At 35.1% G+C, this 18,122-nt stretch overlaps 4 protein-coding genes across 5 annotated transcripts; 2 read left to right on the top strand and 2 right to left on the bottom strand.

Annotated features, from left to right (window-relative positions):
• The first annotated feature begins 502 nt into the window (after nucleotides 1-502).
• Nucleotides 503-2,622, top strand: LOC120251172. The gene is made up of 2 exons (XM_039259711.1): nucleotides 503-1,081; nucleotides 2,450-2,622. The coding sequence occupies exon 1, from the start codon at nucleotides 582-584 to the stop codon at nucleotides 1,026-1,028; it is 447 nt and encodes a 148-aa protein (XP_039115645.1). The 5' UTR covers nucleotides 503-581; the 3' UTR covers nucleotides 1,029-1,081; nucleotides 2,450-2,622.
• A 1,295-nt stretch (nucleotides 2,623-3,917) lies between these two features.
• On the bottom strand, nucleotides 3,918-8,375 carry LOC120251830 (protein CONTINUOUS VASCULAR RING 1-like). The gene is made up of 7 exons (XM_039260485.1): nucleotides 8,090-8,375; nucleotides 6,885-6,937; nucleotides 6,463-6,572; nucleotides 5,129-5,296; nucleotides 4,956-5,053; nucleotides 4,622-4,748; nucleotides 3,918-4,482 (listed from the first exon to the last, which is right to left on the bottom strand). Exons 1-7 carry the CDS (start codon nucleotides 8,243-8,245, stop codon nucleotides 4,385-4,387), a joined length of 810 nt encoding a protein of 269 aa, XP_039116419.1. The 5' UTR covers nucleotides 8,246-8,375; the 3' UTR covers nucleotides 3,918-4,384.
• Nucleotides 8,376-9,497: 1,122 nt separating this feature from the next.
• Nucleotides 9,498-13,125, top strand: LOC120251831 (coiled-coil domain-containing protein 25). 2 transcript variants are annotated; one of them, XM_039260487.1, is made up of 6 exons: nucleotides 9,498-9,792; nucleotides 9,878-10,038; nucleotides 10,115-10,218; nucleotides 11,104-11,191; nucleotides 12,391-12,452; nucleotides 12,742-13,125. In XM_039260487.1, exons 2-6 carry the CDS (start codon nucleotides 9,927-9,929, stop codon nucleotides 12,892-12,894), a joined length of 519 nt encoding a protein of 172 aa, XP_039116421.1. In that variant the 5' UTR covers nucleotides 9,498-9,792; nucleotides 9,878-9,926; the 3' UTR covers nucleotides 12,895-13,125. The 2 variants fall into 2 exon arrangements, with proteins under 2 accessions (XP_039116421.1, XP_039116420.1); XM_039260486.1 differs by having other exon boundaries at nucleotides 9,498-9,816; nucleotides 9,911-10,038.
• Nucleotides 13,126-14,292: 1,167 nt separating this feature from the next.
• On the bottom strand, nucleotides 14,293-15,999 carry LOC120251829 (berberine bridge enzyme-like 22). Its single transcript, XM_039260484.1, has one exon. It carries the CDS (start codon nucleotides 15,944-15,946, stop codon nucleotides 14,342-14,344), a length of 1,605 nt encoding a protein of 534 aa, XP_039116418.1. The 5' UTR covers nucleotides 15,947-15,999; the 3' UTR covers nucleotides 14,293-14,341.
• Nucleotides 16,000-18,122: the final 2,123 nt, after the last annotated feature.

Raw genomic sequence — 18,122 nt, 5'->3', positions numbered from 1 at the left:
TAGGGCCATTTTTAATTATCAAAAATGGCCATTTTGATAATTAAAATGGCCCTAGGGCCATTTGGTTTAATAAAAAAAAAAAGGGCCTACTTGGTTAAATAGCCCAAAACCTTATCAAGGAACAACAAAATAGCTGATGGATCTTGTACGTGAGATGGTGCAAGCAGGTAATTTTTAGAGTTTTCCACATTAATGCAGAACACTATTAAGCACTTAAAAAAAAAATTATTTTATTTGATCGGGTTGAATATATTACTTATCAAAGTTTTAATAAGTTTTTATGGCTTTTGAGGTGTTGATTTTGATTTCTCAATAAAATAATGTTATTTTATAATAAATAATAGGTAAAATATTCAATTTGATCTCTATTTTACATAATTTACATTATTCATTATGATTTTTTTCATACACAATGACAATGACCAAATCATCATGCCACCAACTGCAATTACATGACCAAAGGATCAAAAGTTTAAAATTACATAATGGCTTTTGGTATAACATCTGCTATTCCGGTAAAGTCCAGCCAGCAATCAATCATTTAAAGCAGTGTCAATCACGAGGCGCATTCAACGGCCAAGATGTTCGGATTGCGATTGGCGGTGCTTCTCAAAGTAGGAGAGCTGAAAGTTGCGTCTTTGACGATGGAAACAACAACGGAGGAGAGGCTCGGCGAGATGCTGGCGATCCGGCCACCAAGGCTGGAGGACGCCGGCCTCGAGGACTGCGCTCTTCCCCCGGATGCGATCAGAGAGGCCTTCGCTCGTGCCGCGGATTCCCTCAAATCTCGCCTCACCATCGCCTCCGACGACGATGAGAGCGATGATAATGACGCCCAAAGGACTGACGATGAATCAGACCTCCAGACAGCATCTTCTAGGGTTTTAGTTATGGTTGGAGACGATGGTGTTGTTGAAGAAGAGGAGAAGAAGGCAAAGGGGCTTCGAGAAGAAGATGGTGTTGGGAGTGACGATGTTGAAGACGATCCTAAGCCCAAGGGCGATCTAGATGACTTTGAATGTCGATAATCCTCTCACTTCCTGCACGAATTCATCAGTTCTTCTTCTGATATGCACCGCTGGTATGATTTCTTCTTGCATTTTTGATTTTTGGAAATTGAATCATCTTTGATTAGGGTTTATGTATGATTGATCTCATTTATTGAATACTTGCAATCCTTGATGTAATGGATGCACAGTTCCTGGTTGCAGAATGCATTCATTATTTATTTACACTGGTCCTTTGAACTTTGTGTTTTTTTTAGTTCTTTCAAGACAAAAGAATTTTTTTTTTCCTTTCTTTCTCTTTAGACTCTAGTTTAGGGATTATTGAAGCACTATTCTTGTTAGGTCAAGAACCAAATTGGGCATGTTTTTGGGTTTTTACTTGTTTAACGACAAATGAATATGAAGGTATAATTCTTGAAACCAAAAAAAAAAAATGCATTTTCACGGTTTCACCTTATGTAATATGCAACACATTGGCCTCTCAAATCTTAATCCATCCCATCACTATGAATTTTCTTAATGTTAGTCTGTTACAAGATTGTATGACATTAGTTTAGCCTTTGTAATAAATGTTATGGCATCCTTATTATTATTATTATTATTTTATTATATATATATTTGACAAACTGGGCAAACCATATCAAGGAGTATGTATAGGTGTAGTTTTTTTTTGTTTTTCGATTACCAATAGACCATTTGGACGTTGGTTATAGGTGTAAAATTAACACACATGTACTTTCACTATGAGTGAGTTAAGGTTTGAATCCGTCTTCTCGGTAAAAAAATGAATACCTCTAAATGGAGGACCGGATGTCAATAGATGAAGAGGTTGTTCGTAGTATTTTTATTTTTGTGTTAGATTTTTCTTTTTAGAAAAAAATTATTTTGACCTATATATCGAGAAAAAGAGAGAGCAATTAAAGGAGAATAGATAAATGAAGAGTCCAATTGGCAAGGCTTTGTGTGTGATCAGTTTAATAGAATGGGTTTCTCCTTGTTATAATCCTGTAGCCAACTGTGTGACTACAAGCACCTTGAATTTGGATAAATATAGTGAGATTACCATAGTTTTAGAGTCTGTGTTAGTTTTGATAGCATTTGGATTAGCCGTAGAGGTGCAGCAGTTTATGCCAAAATTTTTCATAATTCGTTTGATGTAATTGTACTATCAAATGGCATAAAATCTTGTGCCTACTTGAACCTACTGAGCTTTTCACTCATATAACCAATCTTTCTCAATAAACATCCCATGAAAAGTTGATTTGAATATTGTAGTGTTTTATAACTTATGGTTCTACAAGTGCTTGAACATAACAACAGTTTATTCATCAGTATGATATTGTTCTGTGCGTGTATTTGCTCATATTGCATTGCAGAATAAGAATGCCTAATTACTTAAGCTCAATTCCTTCAGAGTCCTTAATCATGAAATTTCTGTGCAGGTTTCAAATGAAACAACAATCTTTGCAGTAAAGTTCTTAACATGTATGTACACCTTTTACCTGCTTAATCAGTTGATGAACATCGCAAATGATTAAACTCTTATGAGATGAAAAAGATGAAATTTCCCATATGTCAGACATGATGCTTTATAATTACTAGGCAAATTCTCTTACTTCGTTTTGGTTTTGGATTTTTTTTTTCTTTACAATTTTGATGGTTGTTAGGCAATATTACATATAGACATAATTTGAAATAAAATATTTTAATTAATGAAATTATAACATAATGCATAGTGTTTTTAAGAGAATAAATAAATGTAAATGCAAATGAAACTATATCTAGCAGAAAAACTATTCAAAAAATAAAAATAAAAAATAGAATAGAAATGAAAATGTAAAGAAAATTGAATTACACAATAATAGATATCACAATTTAATTTCTTTTACAGCTCATTAAAAAAAAAAATTAAAATCAATGATCATATTTAAGAAATAAATCTAGTTTCTGGAGTTTTACTATTTTTTCATCCTTTAATATTTTATATTTTGATATTTTTAATTTTTTCTAATTTGCTTAGATATAATCCAAGATAAATGGCCGTTTACAATTATGACTTGCAAATTGACTAAAAAAAAAAAAATCATGATTTGATAACTCCTATAGGCATATATTTGTCACAAAATAAATATTTTTCAATTACTATAATTGATGCAAAATTAATGAAAGCAATAAAACTTTTTTATTACTAAATTCATAATTAATGCAAACAAATATGTAAGTGTAATAATATTTTTTTTAAAATAATCATAATTATTCATTGAAATGGTCTAAAATTTCAAGTTAGATTATACATCTATTTCAAATATATGTATGGATTTTTAATTTAATCTCCTGAATTTATGTTTACTCATGGGAATTCAAATCTAGTTATTAAAAAATGCACCCTTTATAATTTAACCTCAATCATCAATACATGGAATGCATTTTATAAAAATTATTATTAGTTAAAAAGAGAGTAACTAAATTGTGGTATTGTGGTGTGCCTTTCCAGTTCCAGGAAGCAGTGAGAGTTTGGAAAGTTCGAGGAAGCAATGAGAGTTTGGATCGCACAAGAGCATATTTTTTTAAAAATATGAGTTGTGTGCATGTGATCTCAACATTCATATATGCACAGGTTTTGTCTCTACTTGCTCTATTTTGTGTATATCTATTTATTATTATTTTTTAAAATGGGTAAACCGCTCATTTTAGTAAGTAAAAATCTCACTTTCTCAAGATTTTGGAATTTCAAAACCCTCACCAGGATCATCTTTTCTTTTATTCCCCCTAAAAGAAGCTGAAAATTCTGGTTGTGCTTTTACATGGTGGTACCAGATGAATCTCATTGACAATATTAATTTATATTTATATATATAGATCACCAAGCAATATGTCCAATGTGGTGTCAAACAAATATAGCATCGAAGGTGCAAAAGAGAGCAGAGATATTTCACTCGTTTAAGAAACAAAAGACGAGTTATGTCAAGAATACAACATAACTAGTTCAAAACCAAAAAAGGATTCAAATCCTACTGATAATAAAACAACTTTAAGGATTGGTGCAGAACTCTGGTCTGACATCTAACATGCCCATCCACCGTCTTCGTAAAATGGGCGGAGTTAAATAAGTCTGCATATATGGTGTGTTTAATGATAAAAAGTGTGAAAAACCACAATCACACCTATACATAGTGACCTGTATACGCAAAAACACTACATTTTTTTTTTTACAAAGCACTGCAGCCAAATTGCCTGAGAAAAAAGAGATCAGAATCTAGCAGACCAATGCAACATCCAAACTACAAAAAGCTGAAAACATGATGGATGAACAAGGCCACCTTCAGTAATAGCAAAAAAAATAAGAGTGTTAAAAATCAACATAACTTTTATGTGCCTCAGCTTCTGCTACTTCCGGGTCTATCCATGTGGATTGCATGAGAATCCAACGTTGTGAGGATCTGGGGCATCGCCATGCCAACAGAAACAACAATCTCTGTAGCAAAATGTGGATTTTATGATGTTATTGGCATGAACTTTGCAGAGTCACTAGTCTAAATTAATATCACATGCTCAGGACTGAATAGGGTTGGTTTGATCCCTGTGCAATCAACTGAAAATAGATGGTGACTTACCAATTCCTTCTCGGACAGATAAATTGGGTCTAATGACATCTTTGGAATTGATGAGAAATATATCCCCAACATAGAGATGATTTGTTGGTACATAAACACAACAGAGTTCCTCTTCACCAGAATAACTCTGTTATAAAAAGCAGTATGAGACAAGAATGAGAGAAACTGGGTATAAACTCAGACCAGCATGTTTGAACATATTTGGAAGCATGATGATAACTTGGGCTAGAATGATGAAATTATGAACAGGAGTTGGTTGTGTGTGTTACAATGCAGCAACAGATGATAATTAATTAATACATGACAAACTACAGGTCATTGTGTCAATTCAAACCTGAAGAACAACGGCCGAAGTGATAAATCCTAATGCATATTCACCGATACGTGGGTGCCTTATAATGGCTACTTCCTTGAAGGCTTGTGTGTTCTGATCTGTGAAAATAGAACTTTTAGTAGTATGAAGTAAAGCACACACCAAAACTAAAATTGAATGCAAAGGAAATGTACCAGGCGATATGGCTGCACTAATTTGCTTGGATGCATTGTAGATGTGGCGAGCAAAAGGCATTCGCTTGATAAACCATTCTCCAATACCGAGGACAGATGCCCCCAGCCACGATGACATGAATACACCAACCAAAAAGATGAACAAAATGGAAGTTACAAATCCAAGTCCTAGCAAAAAAATTATTTAGTTAAGAAGAAATTCTTTTTGGCAAACATTTATAGGAGTTTTTCTCATTCAGTAATAAAATGTGCTAACAAGAATTAAAAACCGAGTAGCAAAAGATCAAGCAACAATTTCTTTGATTTAAATATCTTGCATAAATTTCTCTTCAGTCTGATTCTGCCTCGTTAATTAAAAAAAGAAGGCCAGCATTAAACATTCAGCAAAAGGCTCCCTCTGTGTAGCCAGTAATTTATATGCAAGACTGGTGCAAATAGGCTAAAATTAGACCTTGAGGTTAACTGAATTCAAAATGGTAGCCCCCAATTAACCAAAAAAAGGGATTGCATAACAATAACTCAAGCAGAAATTGCAGCTAAGAAAACCCCATACTGCTGCAAAAGTTTTCTGTGCAATTCCACTGTCAAATGAATAGCTTAAACAGCTAGCTTATGAGCTTACAGCTAATTATTTACCCATGCACACAGCAACATATATTATACTGACATTCTACATATGCTCATCTAATCAGCTATTTAGTAGTGGCAGTTGCCCAATTTCAAGAATCATTAAACTATTTCTGATGTGTACAGCTCCTGAGCATCTTGTTGAACCTCTTGGACCATGCACCATCTGCTGCTAAATGCGGCCAACCATTCCTGGTCTAAACTATTATAAATTACTTCAGCCTACATAACTTCCAAATATTCTTGGTCATTAGATCTTTGGAAACTATGACAGCCCAAGGATTGGAGTAAAATAGAGCGGAGAGATTAGAGAATCCCCATCAAAAGGAATCTGAACTAACCCAACTTAGCTACAGCCAAACATAAAAAGTCACGTAACGACCACAAGTAGGAGTTGCCAAAGAGCCACAGTCATGTAAAACAAAGTAAAACGGGTAAGCAAAACAAGGAAAAAGTCTCAATGGTGTCCTTCCAGATTTCAAGTAAGAAATGCATGATTCAAGAGTTCCATAGCTAGAATTCAAAAGTACAAATAAATCGAAAAATCATAACATGATACAACAGATACAAAATTCAAAAGTCTAAAATAGAGCTCAATGCTAAAAAGTATTAGGTTGCTCATAAGAAAAATTTTATTTTTATAGAGGATTTTTGCAAATACATGTGAAAACAACAAAAAAGTGTACAACTATAAAACATTTACATACCAAATATGTTAATTCCAAGTTGAACATAGATGGGAGAAAAGAACCCATCCACAAAATGAATAAACCACCATGTGATGTAGAAGGTGATCGCTATAGGGAACAAGATCACACTGCAAAATGCCAAAAGGTGAATAATGAGAATGGACATCACACAGAATTATAATCGTTAAACTGCTGCATATAGTTATACACAATGGAATCCATAGGGTTGACACATATAATATTAACAAAACTGTTTTTATACTCAGTGAATGTTTTTGCTTCACTGGTTTGCAATTCTAATAATCCAAGCTTTTCATTTTTGCTGAAATATGAACAGTTTACTCTGAGTAGACACAAGCAAAATAAAGAGCAACAAATTTTGCATTGAAGTTTATGATAAGACAAAGTTAATGCGCAAAGAATAAAGAGTAGAGGCCCACACTCCAGTCATGAACTTCTTGGAAGCCCAGCTATGAACAACTTTATAAAATGCCTGTAAAGTAAACAGAAGCTGCGTTAAAATAATACGACAAACTTTTCAAAGGTAAAATTACAAAAGTCATGTAACCTAAGGCATCATTGGTAAATTACTCGGTATCACAAATTTAAATTAAATCTCATAATATAGTTTCTGAAATAAGAACAACAAACATCCGAGGGATGTCTCATACATGCATGTTTTCCATATTGACTAACACACAACAAGCTTATAAATAAAAAGACTACAAGAAATGCAACTGTCAATGTCACTACACAGGGACTCATAATAAAGAACTACCACCAGATATCTAGCTTATATAAAAAAAAAAGGAATCTTCTCATTATGATAGAACCTGATGCTGACAATTTGGGCAACAATAACCAGAGCTAGACACCTAAAACCTCACATTGAAGCTGATCCCATATGGGCATAGCTTGAATTAGTGTTACAGAAACACATTCAGAATAGCCATATGTAAACAAGAACAGGGTGGCAGTAAAAAAGGACATATAGTCCAAAAATTTTTTAGTGCAAAAGGTCCAAAAGCATCATATCACTGATCAATTTTTAATTTCTTTGAAACACAACATGATTGCACCTCAAGATTGTGGATGGATGATAACTAATTTAGAAAGCCTAATTTGTACAAATTGCATTATTCATTTCAAACAGGACCATATTTGACCATAACAAAAAATCAGCTAGTAATCCAGTCACAAGATAAACTTTGGCAACAGTCCAGCAAGGGCTAAACCAAAGTCATGGCATATCCTAGGCATTAAAGTGCCCTAGATATCACCATGATACGCAGGGAGGAACCATAGAAACTCAAGCCATGGCAAATAGTGTATAATTGCACACTAGATCTTTATGATATTCTCATTCTCCATAACAGATTAGCTCATCTTGATAAGAATCAAAACCTTATATATATATATATATATATATATATATATATATAAAGATAAGATTCATCGTGGTTGACAGCCCACAATCCAGGGTTCGATTCCATCCCAAAAATCAGCAAGTAATCATCCACGTTGGCAGATCTACAACTCGATCCAAAAACACCAAACAAAGAGACTACTAACCCTAGAAGGATAACAAAATCGAAGGGCATCAAATTAAAGAGATGAAAAGAAGCGCAAAAAGGGAGCAGCAAACCTCGCGGCCGGAGTGGTGGAGGTGATGAGCCGAGGCGTTAGAAGGGGAGGCCTTGGAATCGGAGTCATCGCCGTGGTCACCGCCGACGGGGATGAGGAGTTCCCGATCCCTAGAGTCTCTGCTCGCCATCGCAGCCAACGACCTCTCGTCGCCCATGGACGAGGGAATCACTTCGATTATTTAATAATACAACGATGAATGATGATGCTGATGATGATGACGCGATGCGAAGAAGAGAAACTCTTTCCCCTTCGAATGATCAATGTCTTCTGGAACGTTAATGAAAACAAAAGGAGCCTGGAACTGATGGGCTTTTTATGGGCTTATCCTGGCCCGAAACAAGCCCACTTTCCTTGGATTCATTGTTCACTCGGTCCGCTTGTCGGGAGCTTTTTATTTATTTATTTATTATTATTATTATTATTATTTATAATTAATAATTATCATTAATGTAGTGGATTAAAATTTACTTAAATGTTTGGTCGCGTAAAGTGAGTTGATATATTAATTTATGAACCCACTTGATGGGTTTGGATAAGAAAACCAACCTTTTTTTTTTCTTTCTGTCCTTATATTTGTAGCTGTTATTCATGTTGGGTGTTTTGCTTTATTTAAGAATGAAGATATTTTAATGTGAAGGACGGAGATTATATTAATTGGGTTTATAAGTACGATGTCTGACATTTCTGGATTAGCGGCTGAGTCATGTAGTAAAAAAAGTGCTTTATTTTATTAATTAATTTATATCAGTTTATCTTATAATGTGGAATTTTAATTTTCAAGGTATTTATTATTTAAGGCACTACTGTCATCCTTATCCAAACCGAGTCCAGCTTGTCTTGCTATCATACCATCAGAGGAGATCGTGCCTTGTCTGTGCAAGTAACTGTTTCACAGTGGTTTAAACTTTACATTTTTTTTTTTAATGTAAAACCGAATTAACAACACTTCCACTAAAATAATATTTTAAATTATTGTTTCTTCATATAAAAATTCTCATTTTACACCCTCCTGCAGCATTCTAGAGATAATTTTTTTTTTTTTTTCAAATATGGCAAATAGTAGTTAAAAGAATAAAATAAATATAGATAGGTTAAAAAATTAATCATCCAATTCATATATTTTCACAAATATTAAAAAATTTATAAGTCTAAATTCATATAAAAATATATTATTTAAAGTTATACTTAAATTTGAGATATTTAAAAATCTCATATTTATTTTCACTCAAAAAAAATAAAATAAAAAATAAAATAATTTTTTTTTTAGGTATGTATGATGTATCTTCGTTTTTGGTTACTCGCAAAAACACTAATTAAATTATTCTTTGTGCTAATTGCTTTATTATATATGAATTATAAAAATATATTTTATGTTGTTTTATTTATTAAAATAAACTGGGCTTATGTGTCTGTCTATCTCTACCAGGGTCCAGGGTCCCTTGAGACTCCTTCGCTGCTCTTTCGCCTGGATCCATCTTCTTCCACTGCGCGGTCCACCACACGACCTTCCTTCTATTCCCATCTCCCTCGATCTCTCCTCCTCCTTTCCTCGCTCTCCGCTTCCCTAATTCGATTCGCCCTTCTCGCCTTGTGCCCTAGGAGAAGGGAAATCATGGTCTTCTACTTCAAGTCGCGCCCTGAATCCGGCGGCTACACCATCTTCATGGGCCTTGACAAGCACGAGAATGAGGAGCTCATCAAGTATGGCTTCCCCGAGGATATCTGGTGATCCCTTATCCCCTTTCTCTCTTGATTGTTGTATATCTTTTGTGGTTTCGTTGTGCAGAGAGATCATGGGCGTCTGGTGGAATTAATTTAGGTTTCATGTCGACAAGATGTCATCGGCTCATGTGTATCTGAGGCTGAATAAAGGTCAGACCATCGACGACATCAGCGAGGGGTTGTTGGAGGATTGCGCTCAGCTCGTCAAGGCCAATTCGATTCAAGGTGAGCTTTTTTTCTTTCCATTTCTTTGTTGAGGGATGTCGTTCTGGGGTTTGATGGTTTGTGTTGTGATTTGCAGGTAATAAGGTTAATAACGTCGATGTTGTTTATACTCCTTGGTATAATCTGAAGAAGACTCCTTCTATGGATGTTGGACAAGTTGGTTTTCACAATTCGAAGATGGTAAGGTTCTGGAAAGCTACCTGTTTTTTGGTATTAGGATTAATATCAGATAAGTTTATGTGGTCATTTAATCTCAAGGTTGCTGGTTGCATAGATAATATCTGATTGAAATCATTAAAAAACTTATGAATTGGAGATTTTTATTGGATTGAATTCCATTGCAGCATGTAGAAGGCCTTTTCTCATTTTCATCTCTTTCCTCTGAGCACCTTAGCTGCTTATAGAAATTTTTGTTGTCCAACTGCTTGTGGTTTTTCTTGACCTTGATTCTTGCTGGCTTGTGAAGGTTCTATAAGAAGAACTTTGAATAGTTTTATGCTTATTTGCTAAACAAGTGCTTCTTATAAGAATGAATGCTTGGTTTTGTACGGAAGGCAACTTTTAGTTTGAGGGATCTTTCCCAATAGGCCCAAATATATTTATTCATATGCATAAGCATGCAACTACTTGGCATTTCCAACCAAGGTCTGCCTCCCTAAATCATGGGCATATCTTAAGAAAGTATTGCTCATGCTGTTTCTTGGCAGCTTGATGAACTTAAATACAGGCTTACAATTTTACTCAACTTTTGATGTAGAAAGCCATCTATTTAAGCTGACCCATTATAGTTTATGGCAGATTTCTATTCACTAAGTCCAAAATTTACCTGCTTGATTGGAACTTGAAGCTTTAATTTCACTTGTGTGTTTTATTCAGTGCAATTTTTCTTATTAATGTTGATGGAAAAAGCAACCTTTTGCTTCCAATCAACAAGCATGGTACCTTCTTCATTATCTATGAACTGTGATTATTTTCTGTGACTTGTGATACTGATCTTTGCTATCGTCTGGATTATAGTCTATATAAACCATGAAGTTTGTGACTGTTCCCATTACTCATTTGCAGGTCCGCACAGTGCGGGTAGAGAAACGAATAAATGAGATTGTGAACAGGTTGAACAAGACCAAAGTCGAAAGGCATCCTGACCTGAAGGGTTAGTGTGCCAATTCCTGATACCTTTAATAGTGTTGTCAATTTCTTATCTTTATTTATCTTGAAATCATTTATTTACAATTCTTGTAAAATTGTGAATTATTTATAATAATGAGAAATTTGCCCACATTTTCTGTTTCCACATTAATTGATCTCAGTCAACCTTAGCAAGCTCCATTCTGTATGTTCAATTCTATAAGCAGTTAGTTGTACATTTGATTGGTTATCTGCTTATCATATAACATACCTTGTTTCTTCGCTTACATGTGGAGGCAATTCTAGGACATAAGGTTGCAATATCATCAACTTAGGTACCTAAGGTCATTTGCTCATGCTTAAAATCTGCAGCAGTTATAAGGATGCACATAAATGGCATAGATTAACTACATGTGTAACCAAACTCATAAGTGGGTCTTGCTTAATGTATGGGACATTCAAATCAGTGTGTATGCTGTGGTTTGTGTACATTTTTATACATTGTTAGGTTTTCTTTCTTTCGATATATACTTTAACTTTAATTCTGTTGAAGGACCATGCTGTATTTGGGACTGTTTGATATGAAGTTTCTTATTGTGCCATGGAAGTTGGCTGCCTAGTAACGCTTCATTTCTTTTCCTTCTGATTGTCTTTACTAGTGGATTCTCATTTTCTTTGCATTTCATTCTCATCTTCTTTATTGAGCATGGGAAAATCATATGGCTTCCCTTTTGGAAACAATATGTGGTACCATGCTTACAGGTTACTATAAGCTAATTTAGGCAATGAGGCATAATGGTGTGAAATTTTGCAGAGGCAAAACAAGTTACCTGCATTGTATATATACAGAACAATTTACATGCATTGAGCATATGTAAAACAACTTGCATACTTTGTGTTCATGTAAATATATGGAATTTATGAGGCTGGTGAATCATAATTTGCTGACAAACCAACATTATATCCTGGGCCTATCTTGCAAGTCTATGAAATTATTTAAATGGATTAGTTATGGTCGTGAAGTTGTATTTTGTGTTTTTAGATAGATAGATGCCTTTGAGATTCAAAGAATTTTTTTTAAGATCTCATGAAGCAATGACAGAAGCCTTGATCTGGTAGTCGTTCTTTTTCTTTACTTAGTGAAGTGTGATCATTATTTGTAACCTAGTATATTCAAGCATGCGTTTGCTATCCAAGCTTACTTTGCTTCATTTTCCTTATCAGCTGAGCGAGAAGCTGTTAATGCTGCAGAGAAGGCTGAACGGAAGCTTCAGCTAAGGGACAAGGTAAGTCTGAAAGTCTCCTCACTTATTGTGTGGGTAGAGGCAGCTAATTATCTCTTTAAAGACAAAAAATTGAATTACTTAGAGAAATGTGTAGAGGCATCTATGAGTTTTAACTGTCAACGACAGAGGTTGTGTTGCCTGGGTCGAGTTCTTATATCAGCATATCAAATGATCGCCCTTGTTGGTCAAATAAATATTTTATTCTATCTACTGAATTCTATCTTTGGCTCACAGTTAAATCTTGATTGAAGTCTAAGACATACTGTGTTTAATAATTGGCATCCTGCAGAAACGACGAGAGGATTTGGAAAGACTTGAGAAGGAGAAGCAAGCAGAGATACGGAGTTACAAGGGCCTTATGGTTTCAGACAAGATGACTTCAAACAAACAAATTGCATCCGCCAATAAATCCTTGCAAGAACTAGAAGATGATTTCATGTGAGTTTATTATAAACTACAACGCATTGGTGGTATTGAAATTCCAAAAGCTCCACCTGATCAATGAGTTATTGCTAATGCAAGGGTGTGACATAAATGATGAGAAAGATCATCGCATGCTACCTGAATGATTTTGCCACTTGGATTCATCTCGTGGCCATCTTTAAACATGTTATAAACAATGAAATTTGATCAAATGAATGAATTTGCCATATGATTTCCTATGTTTCCACAATACCCATATGATATTGCTTGGAACAAACCGTGTGTGTTGTTGGTGAAGTCATCCATGCCTATGCGTTATCATTAGCCTTCTGGTTATCATTATCCTTCTGGCTGTGTGATAGGACATCTATTGTTTTGTGCTGAAGTATCTTATTGGTATTATTTTTATTCTGTCAGTTAGAAGACTTTCAGCAATGCTTCAATTGTTAAGTTTGTATTTTATTCTTTGGAGGGATGTTGATTTTCCTACTTGATGATTGTTTTGCCTATAGTCTTTCGCCTAACATTGCCCTCAGACTTGTTCATTATGCTTTTTAGGATAATGTTGGGTTTATGCCAATTCATAGTTTTTTGCTCACATATTATTCTCAAGCTGTTTTCTATTAGGTAAGGTGTACATATCAATGTTTTATCTACATGTGAATGGGTTATGTTTGCCTCAGTCAATGCCGAGGACGGCCTGGTGCCATGTATTCTGGTGTTACACTGAGTAGCTTCATATACACCAATGTCACCTGGGACTGGTCTCTCAAACACAGTTAGCAAAACACCACAAGAAGAATCTTTGATTTAGTGAGGTGAAGTGAACAATTACTCATGCATGGTATATAACCTATAAACTCTAACTGATGCTACTAGAGTAAAATTCCCATGTTAGGAATGGTCACATGTCGATCTATTATTTCAGAGCCAGTTGACTCATTCAATGGTTTTGGTACAATGTATCCTGTGTGCACTAATGGTTTAGCGTTAGGTTCTTGTTTTTGAAATTTTATTTTGTTGAAGACGTCTAGAGGTAAAAGACGAAGTGCTTTCGGACTGTCAAGCATTTGGTTGCTTGTGTTTGGTGGGTTGTCCATATTATTAATATACACATACATACGAAGTCTTTGCATTTGTATATTCTTATCCACTTGACTCCAACAGCGAGCTTCCGCAATAAGCAATCGATTATGCAATAGACAACTAGCAAAAGCAGTTGTTAAATTGGGCGTGGGTGAAGTACTGGGTATAGTTCTACCACTGGCCTTGGAATTGGAGATTAATAAACAGGCCACTTGTACTTTGCGATTTGTTAATAAAAACAAACAAATGATTCACTTTTTATGCTCAGAAGATATTGTAGTTAAAATAGCTCCATCATATACCCAATTTATAAGAAAGAAACAAATACATATAGAATTCAAACAATACTACTGATTCAAATTAAGAGTGTTCATATAAAATCAAAGAAACAGGGGTGGAATACTCTGCTCATTTCTGAAGAAATTCTCAGGATCAACATCACCTTTCACAAAAGCCAGCCTTTTGAAATTATTTTTGAAATACTTCACACCCCAAACCTTAGCCTTGAAGTAGCTAGTGTTTCTCCACTCATTCCTACCCAAATCCAGGTCCCTAAAATTAAGGTATGCAGCTCTAGGATTCCTTGAAACATAAGGACCCATTTGTTTATACAAACTTCTAATCCACCTAATATGCTCTTTAGACGCCTTAGAACTTGTATCACTCCATCCAACAAGATATTGAATGTTATACAAAGTCCCTTTCCTATGTGGAAAGGGGGTCTCTGACTCTGAAATCTCAGCCATTTTCCCACCATATGGATCCATGAACATGGAAGCTCTTTCAACCTCCATAAATCTACTCCACAACCTCTCCAAAACATCCTTTGGCACAGGCTCCCTCACAAAGTCAGACTTAGCTTTAAACAATCCTTTATTTTGAAGCTGAAGCTTCCTATCCATCAAAGAGTCAGCAGGCAATCCACTTTGTGAAAACCCAAAGAACAACACAGACTGAACCCAGCTCATCTCCTTGCAATCCTTCATCCCAACTCCTAACTCAGGAAACCTCTCACCCATTACCCTCACAAGCTCACTGGAATTCCCAAGAAACAAGCAATTAAACAAACCTTCCACTCTCCTACTACTACCATTAGTCACAGTTTGTACAATAGCTTCAATAAACAGCTCTTCAGGTAGCTTATAAGCAATGTACTGCCACTTATCAATGAGCTCCACTGCACCTTCTTTTGCACTCTTAGTTATAGCAAACACTGTCACAGTTTGAGGAACAGGAACCAACCTTAACTTCCATGAAAGAACAACACCAAAGCTTGCTGCTCCACCACCTCTAACAGCCCAGAATAGATCCTCTCCCATGGAATCTTTGTCCAAAATCCTGCCATGCACGTCCACAAGTCTTACGTCCAAGACATTATCAGCAGCAAGACCATACTTTCTGACCATTGTTCCCATGCCACCGCCACTGATGTGCCCACCAACACCGACTGACGGACATATTCCAGCGGGGAACCCAAGAACGGAGCTTTTATTAGCTATTTGGTAGTAGACTTCGCCGAGGGTGGCGCCGGCTTGAACCCACGCCGTGCCATGCTCTACGTTAACAGTGACTGAGTTGAGGTTTATGAGGTCTAAAATGATGAAGGGTTGGGGATGTTGTGATCTAGATGAGAGACCTTCATAGTCATGGCCACCACTACGTACTCTTAGAGAAAGGTTATGATTTTTGGCACATATGATAGAGCCTTGGATATGAGAGTCTTGTGTGGGTGTGAAGATGAGCAGAGGCTTTGGTGTTGATATGGTGTTGAACCTTGTGTTTACCATTGAGAAGAGGAGGAATGAGGAGTAGGTGTTGTTGTTGGGGAAGTAGAGGAGTTTGGAGAGGTTTTTTATGGATGTTTTGGTTTTGAGATGAAGGCATTGGAGGAATGCTTCATTGGAGAGTAGTGAATGAGAGGAGGTTGTTAAGGTGATGATGGAGATGATGAATAGGATAAAAGGAATAGCAATGTTTGGAGCCATTATTTTTACTAGCAATGAGAGCTTTGGTAGGTTATTTATAGTGGGGACTTGATTTATTGATGGGTGATCTCTTTTATTGAAGGTGTAAAGTGTGTTAGGATTTTGCTGTCATGGTGGAGATTAATAATTGATTTAGATGTCATTGGAGGTGGTTGACTTGAGTTGTTTAGCTTTTATCTTTTATTGTGGTTCTATAATGTAAATTTTTATATTCCTGCTGGCGTTTGGCCTTGGTGTTAGTTCCAAGAGTACAACTACTACTAATAATAAAAAGATAAAAGGAAGAGATTCTTTTGCTTAAAAAAATATATTACACTTTCCTTACTGTTTTATTTAATATGCTATTTATAAACTGTTTTTTACGTGGAAAACAATCATCTTTTAGGCAAAAAAGAAACATTAAATTATTTTAAATGCAAAATAAAGTCGTTTTCTTGCGTTGAGTTGCATCGCTTAAATAGGTTTGGCATTTCGAATTGTTTTATTGTAATGTGTAATTATTCTTACTTGTTGTGTCATCGTCTGACATTGAAACGTATAATCTCCGCAAGCTTTCCTTGCAATTCACACAATATTCAGATATTCATTTTTCATTTTTCAGCACACGACAACAATTTTCCATTTTGTGCGCTAAATAACCAGGTAACCAAGATGACGTAGTACTTTATAACTCGTTGAGTGTATTGCATTGAAAGATGGTTAGAAACGTACGACATTAAATGTTTTTTTAGTAAAATGTAGAAAAGATTAAATATTCGCATGATATTTTTGAGATAAAATCAAATTTTGATCTCTTTTAATCCAATAGTTTAAATTACTCTATTATTTATATAGGTCCATGTTTATTAGATGTTGTCTAATGAGAGAAGAGAGAGATAGAGAGGGTGAGACCTCTTGCATGTAGAGAGTAAAAATGTGGAGGTGTAAAGGAGAGCTCTTGTTTTTGCTTGATCTTATTAAAATAAGGTAAGACCTTTGTTTTTGATGTGAGGTTAATTTTTAGAGTTTGGTAATCTTTTTGTGGTTTTATGTTTATTTCTTGTAACCTTGTACTTTTGTTTTTCTTCATGACATAGGTGAAGCATGTTCTCCCATAAATATAGGCTTGTTCTTAGCCGAACTTTGTTAAATTGATGTCTTTTATTTTATTGTTGTGAGATTTGTTGTATGTTATCCTTGGATTGTTCATTTATTGTGTTATTGCTAAGTATTATGATATTGCACATCTAGACACGTGTCAAGGAGTGCACAGACGTTAAGTAATCACCTCAACACACTTGTACCATTATCCTGTGTAAGCTAAAATTTGAACCCATTTTTTTTTATTGAACATAAATACCCTATATAGGGAATGTGATTAAAGTTACATTAATATTAGAATCCATATATTTGAATTATGCCGGTAACAAGACTTCAAGAATGCAAACCTGAAATAACAGAATGATTTAGAATTATGTCATCTTTCTTAATATATGGTCGATAAACACATTTAGATTAGTTTAGGATATCATAGTCTGATCCTAACCCAATCCAATAATTGATCTAAAGTGCCAAGCCCATGAGCTGGGCCATGGGTTGTATATTTTAAATATGGGTCGGCCCAGCCTGGCCCAAACTATTTATGAGGCCCGTCGAATTTGGACTTGGGCTGAGCTAGAGGATTAATTTTTTGGGTTGGGTCGGGCCGACCCAATGATGAGAGTGACATGCTGATCCACGCCCATGGTAATGGTCATGTACAGTAAACAGTAACCATAGAGTCTACAATCTTATGGTTGTGGATGTGGTTTTCCTCATATTTATAAAGCGGCAATGTGATTGCAATGTAGTCAAATTTGGATTGGACCGGCTAATTCAACTTGAAAAACCAGGAAACAACAATATGATTGGTCCAACTGCACTCTTTGACTTAGCTTTAAAATAACCGGGTCAAAAACTGAGTGATCCAGCCAATTTGCCATGAAACTGATTAATTTGATCAGATCTAACCGGTTTATAAAAACTAAAATTTAAAAAAAAACCCAAAGAAAGTGAAAGGAGTGAAGGAGAAGCAGGAGACACATTGGGGCGGGGGATGATAAAGTTTTTTTAATATTCTTAAAAAAATCAATGTATATAAAACTAAAATTTTAAATATTAAAATTTAATTGTATTTTAGATATTTTAAAATTAAAAA

The sequence above is a fragment of the Dioscorea cayenensis genome, chromosome 20 (assembly GCF_009730915.1).
Source record: "Dioscorea cayenensis subsp. rotundata cultivar TDr96_F1 chromosome 20, TDr96_F1_v2_PseudoChromosome.rev07_lg8_w22 25.fasta, whole genome shotgun sequence".
Lineage (NCBI taxonomy): Eukaryota > Viridiplantae > Streptophyta > Magnoliopsida > Dioscoreales > Dioscoreaceae > Dioscorea > Dioscorea cayenensis.
The sequence above is the reverse complement of the archived record's forward strand: the minus strand, read 5'-3'. Positions and strand labels throughout refer to the sequence as shown.

Coding starts and splice junctions, on each gene's coding strand:
- LOC120251172 (XM_039259711.1), top strand. CDS start 582: ATGTTCGGATTGCGATTGGCGGTGCTTCTCAAAGTAGGAGAGCTGAAA.
- LOC120251830 (XM_039260485.1), bottom strand. CDS start 8,245: ATGGGCGACGAGAGGTCGTTGGCTGCGATGGCGAGCAGAGACTCTAGG. Junction 6,573..6,884: donor AAGAAGTTCATGACTGGAGT/GTGGGCCTCTAC, acceptor GGCATTTTGCAG/TGTGATCTTGTTCCCTATAG. Junction 4,483..4,621: donor ATCTGTCCGAGAAGGAATTG/GTAAGTCACCAT, acceptor ATTTTGCTACAG/AGATTGTTGTTTCTGTTGGC.
- LOC120251831 (XM_039260486.1), top strand. CDS start 9,704: ATGGTCTTCTACTTCAAGTCGCGCCCTGAATCCGGCGGCTACACCATC. Junction 9,817..9,910: donor GGCTTCCCCGAGGATATCTG/GTGATCCCTTAT, acceptor GAATTAATTTAG/GTTTCATGTCGACAAGATGT. Junction 10,039..10,114: donor CAAGGCCAATTCGATTCAAG/GTGAGCTTTTTT, acceptor TGTGATTTGCAG/GTAATAAGGTTAATAACGTC.
- LOC120251829 (XM_039260484.1), bottom strand. CDS start 15,946: ATGGCTCCAAACATTGCTATTCCTTTTATCCTATTCATCATCTCCATC.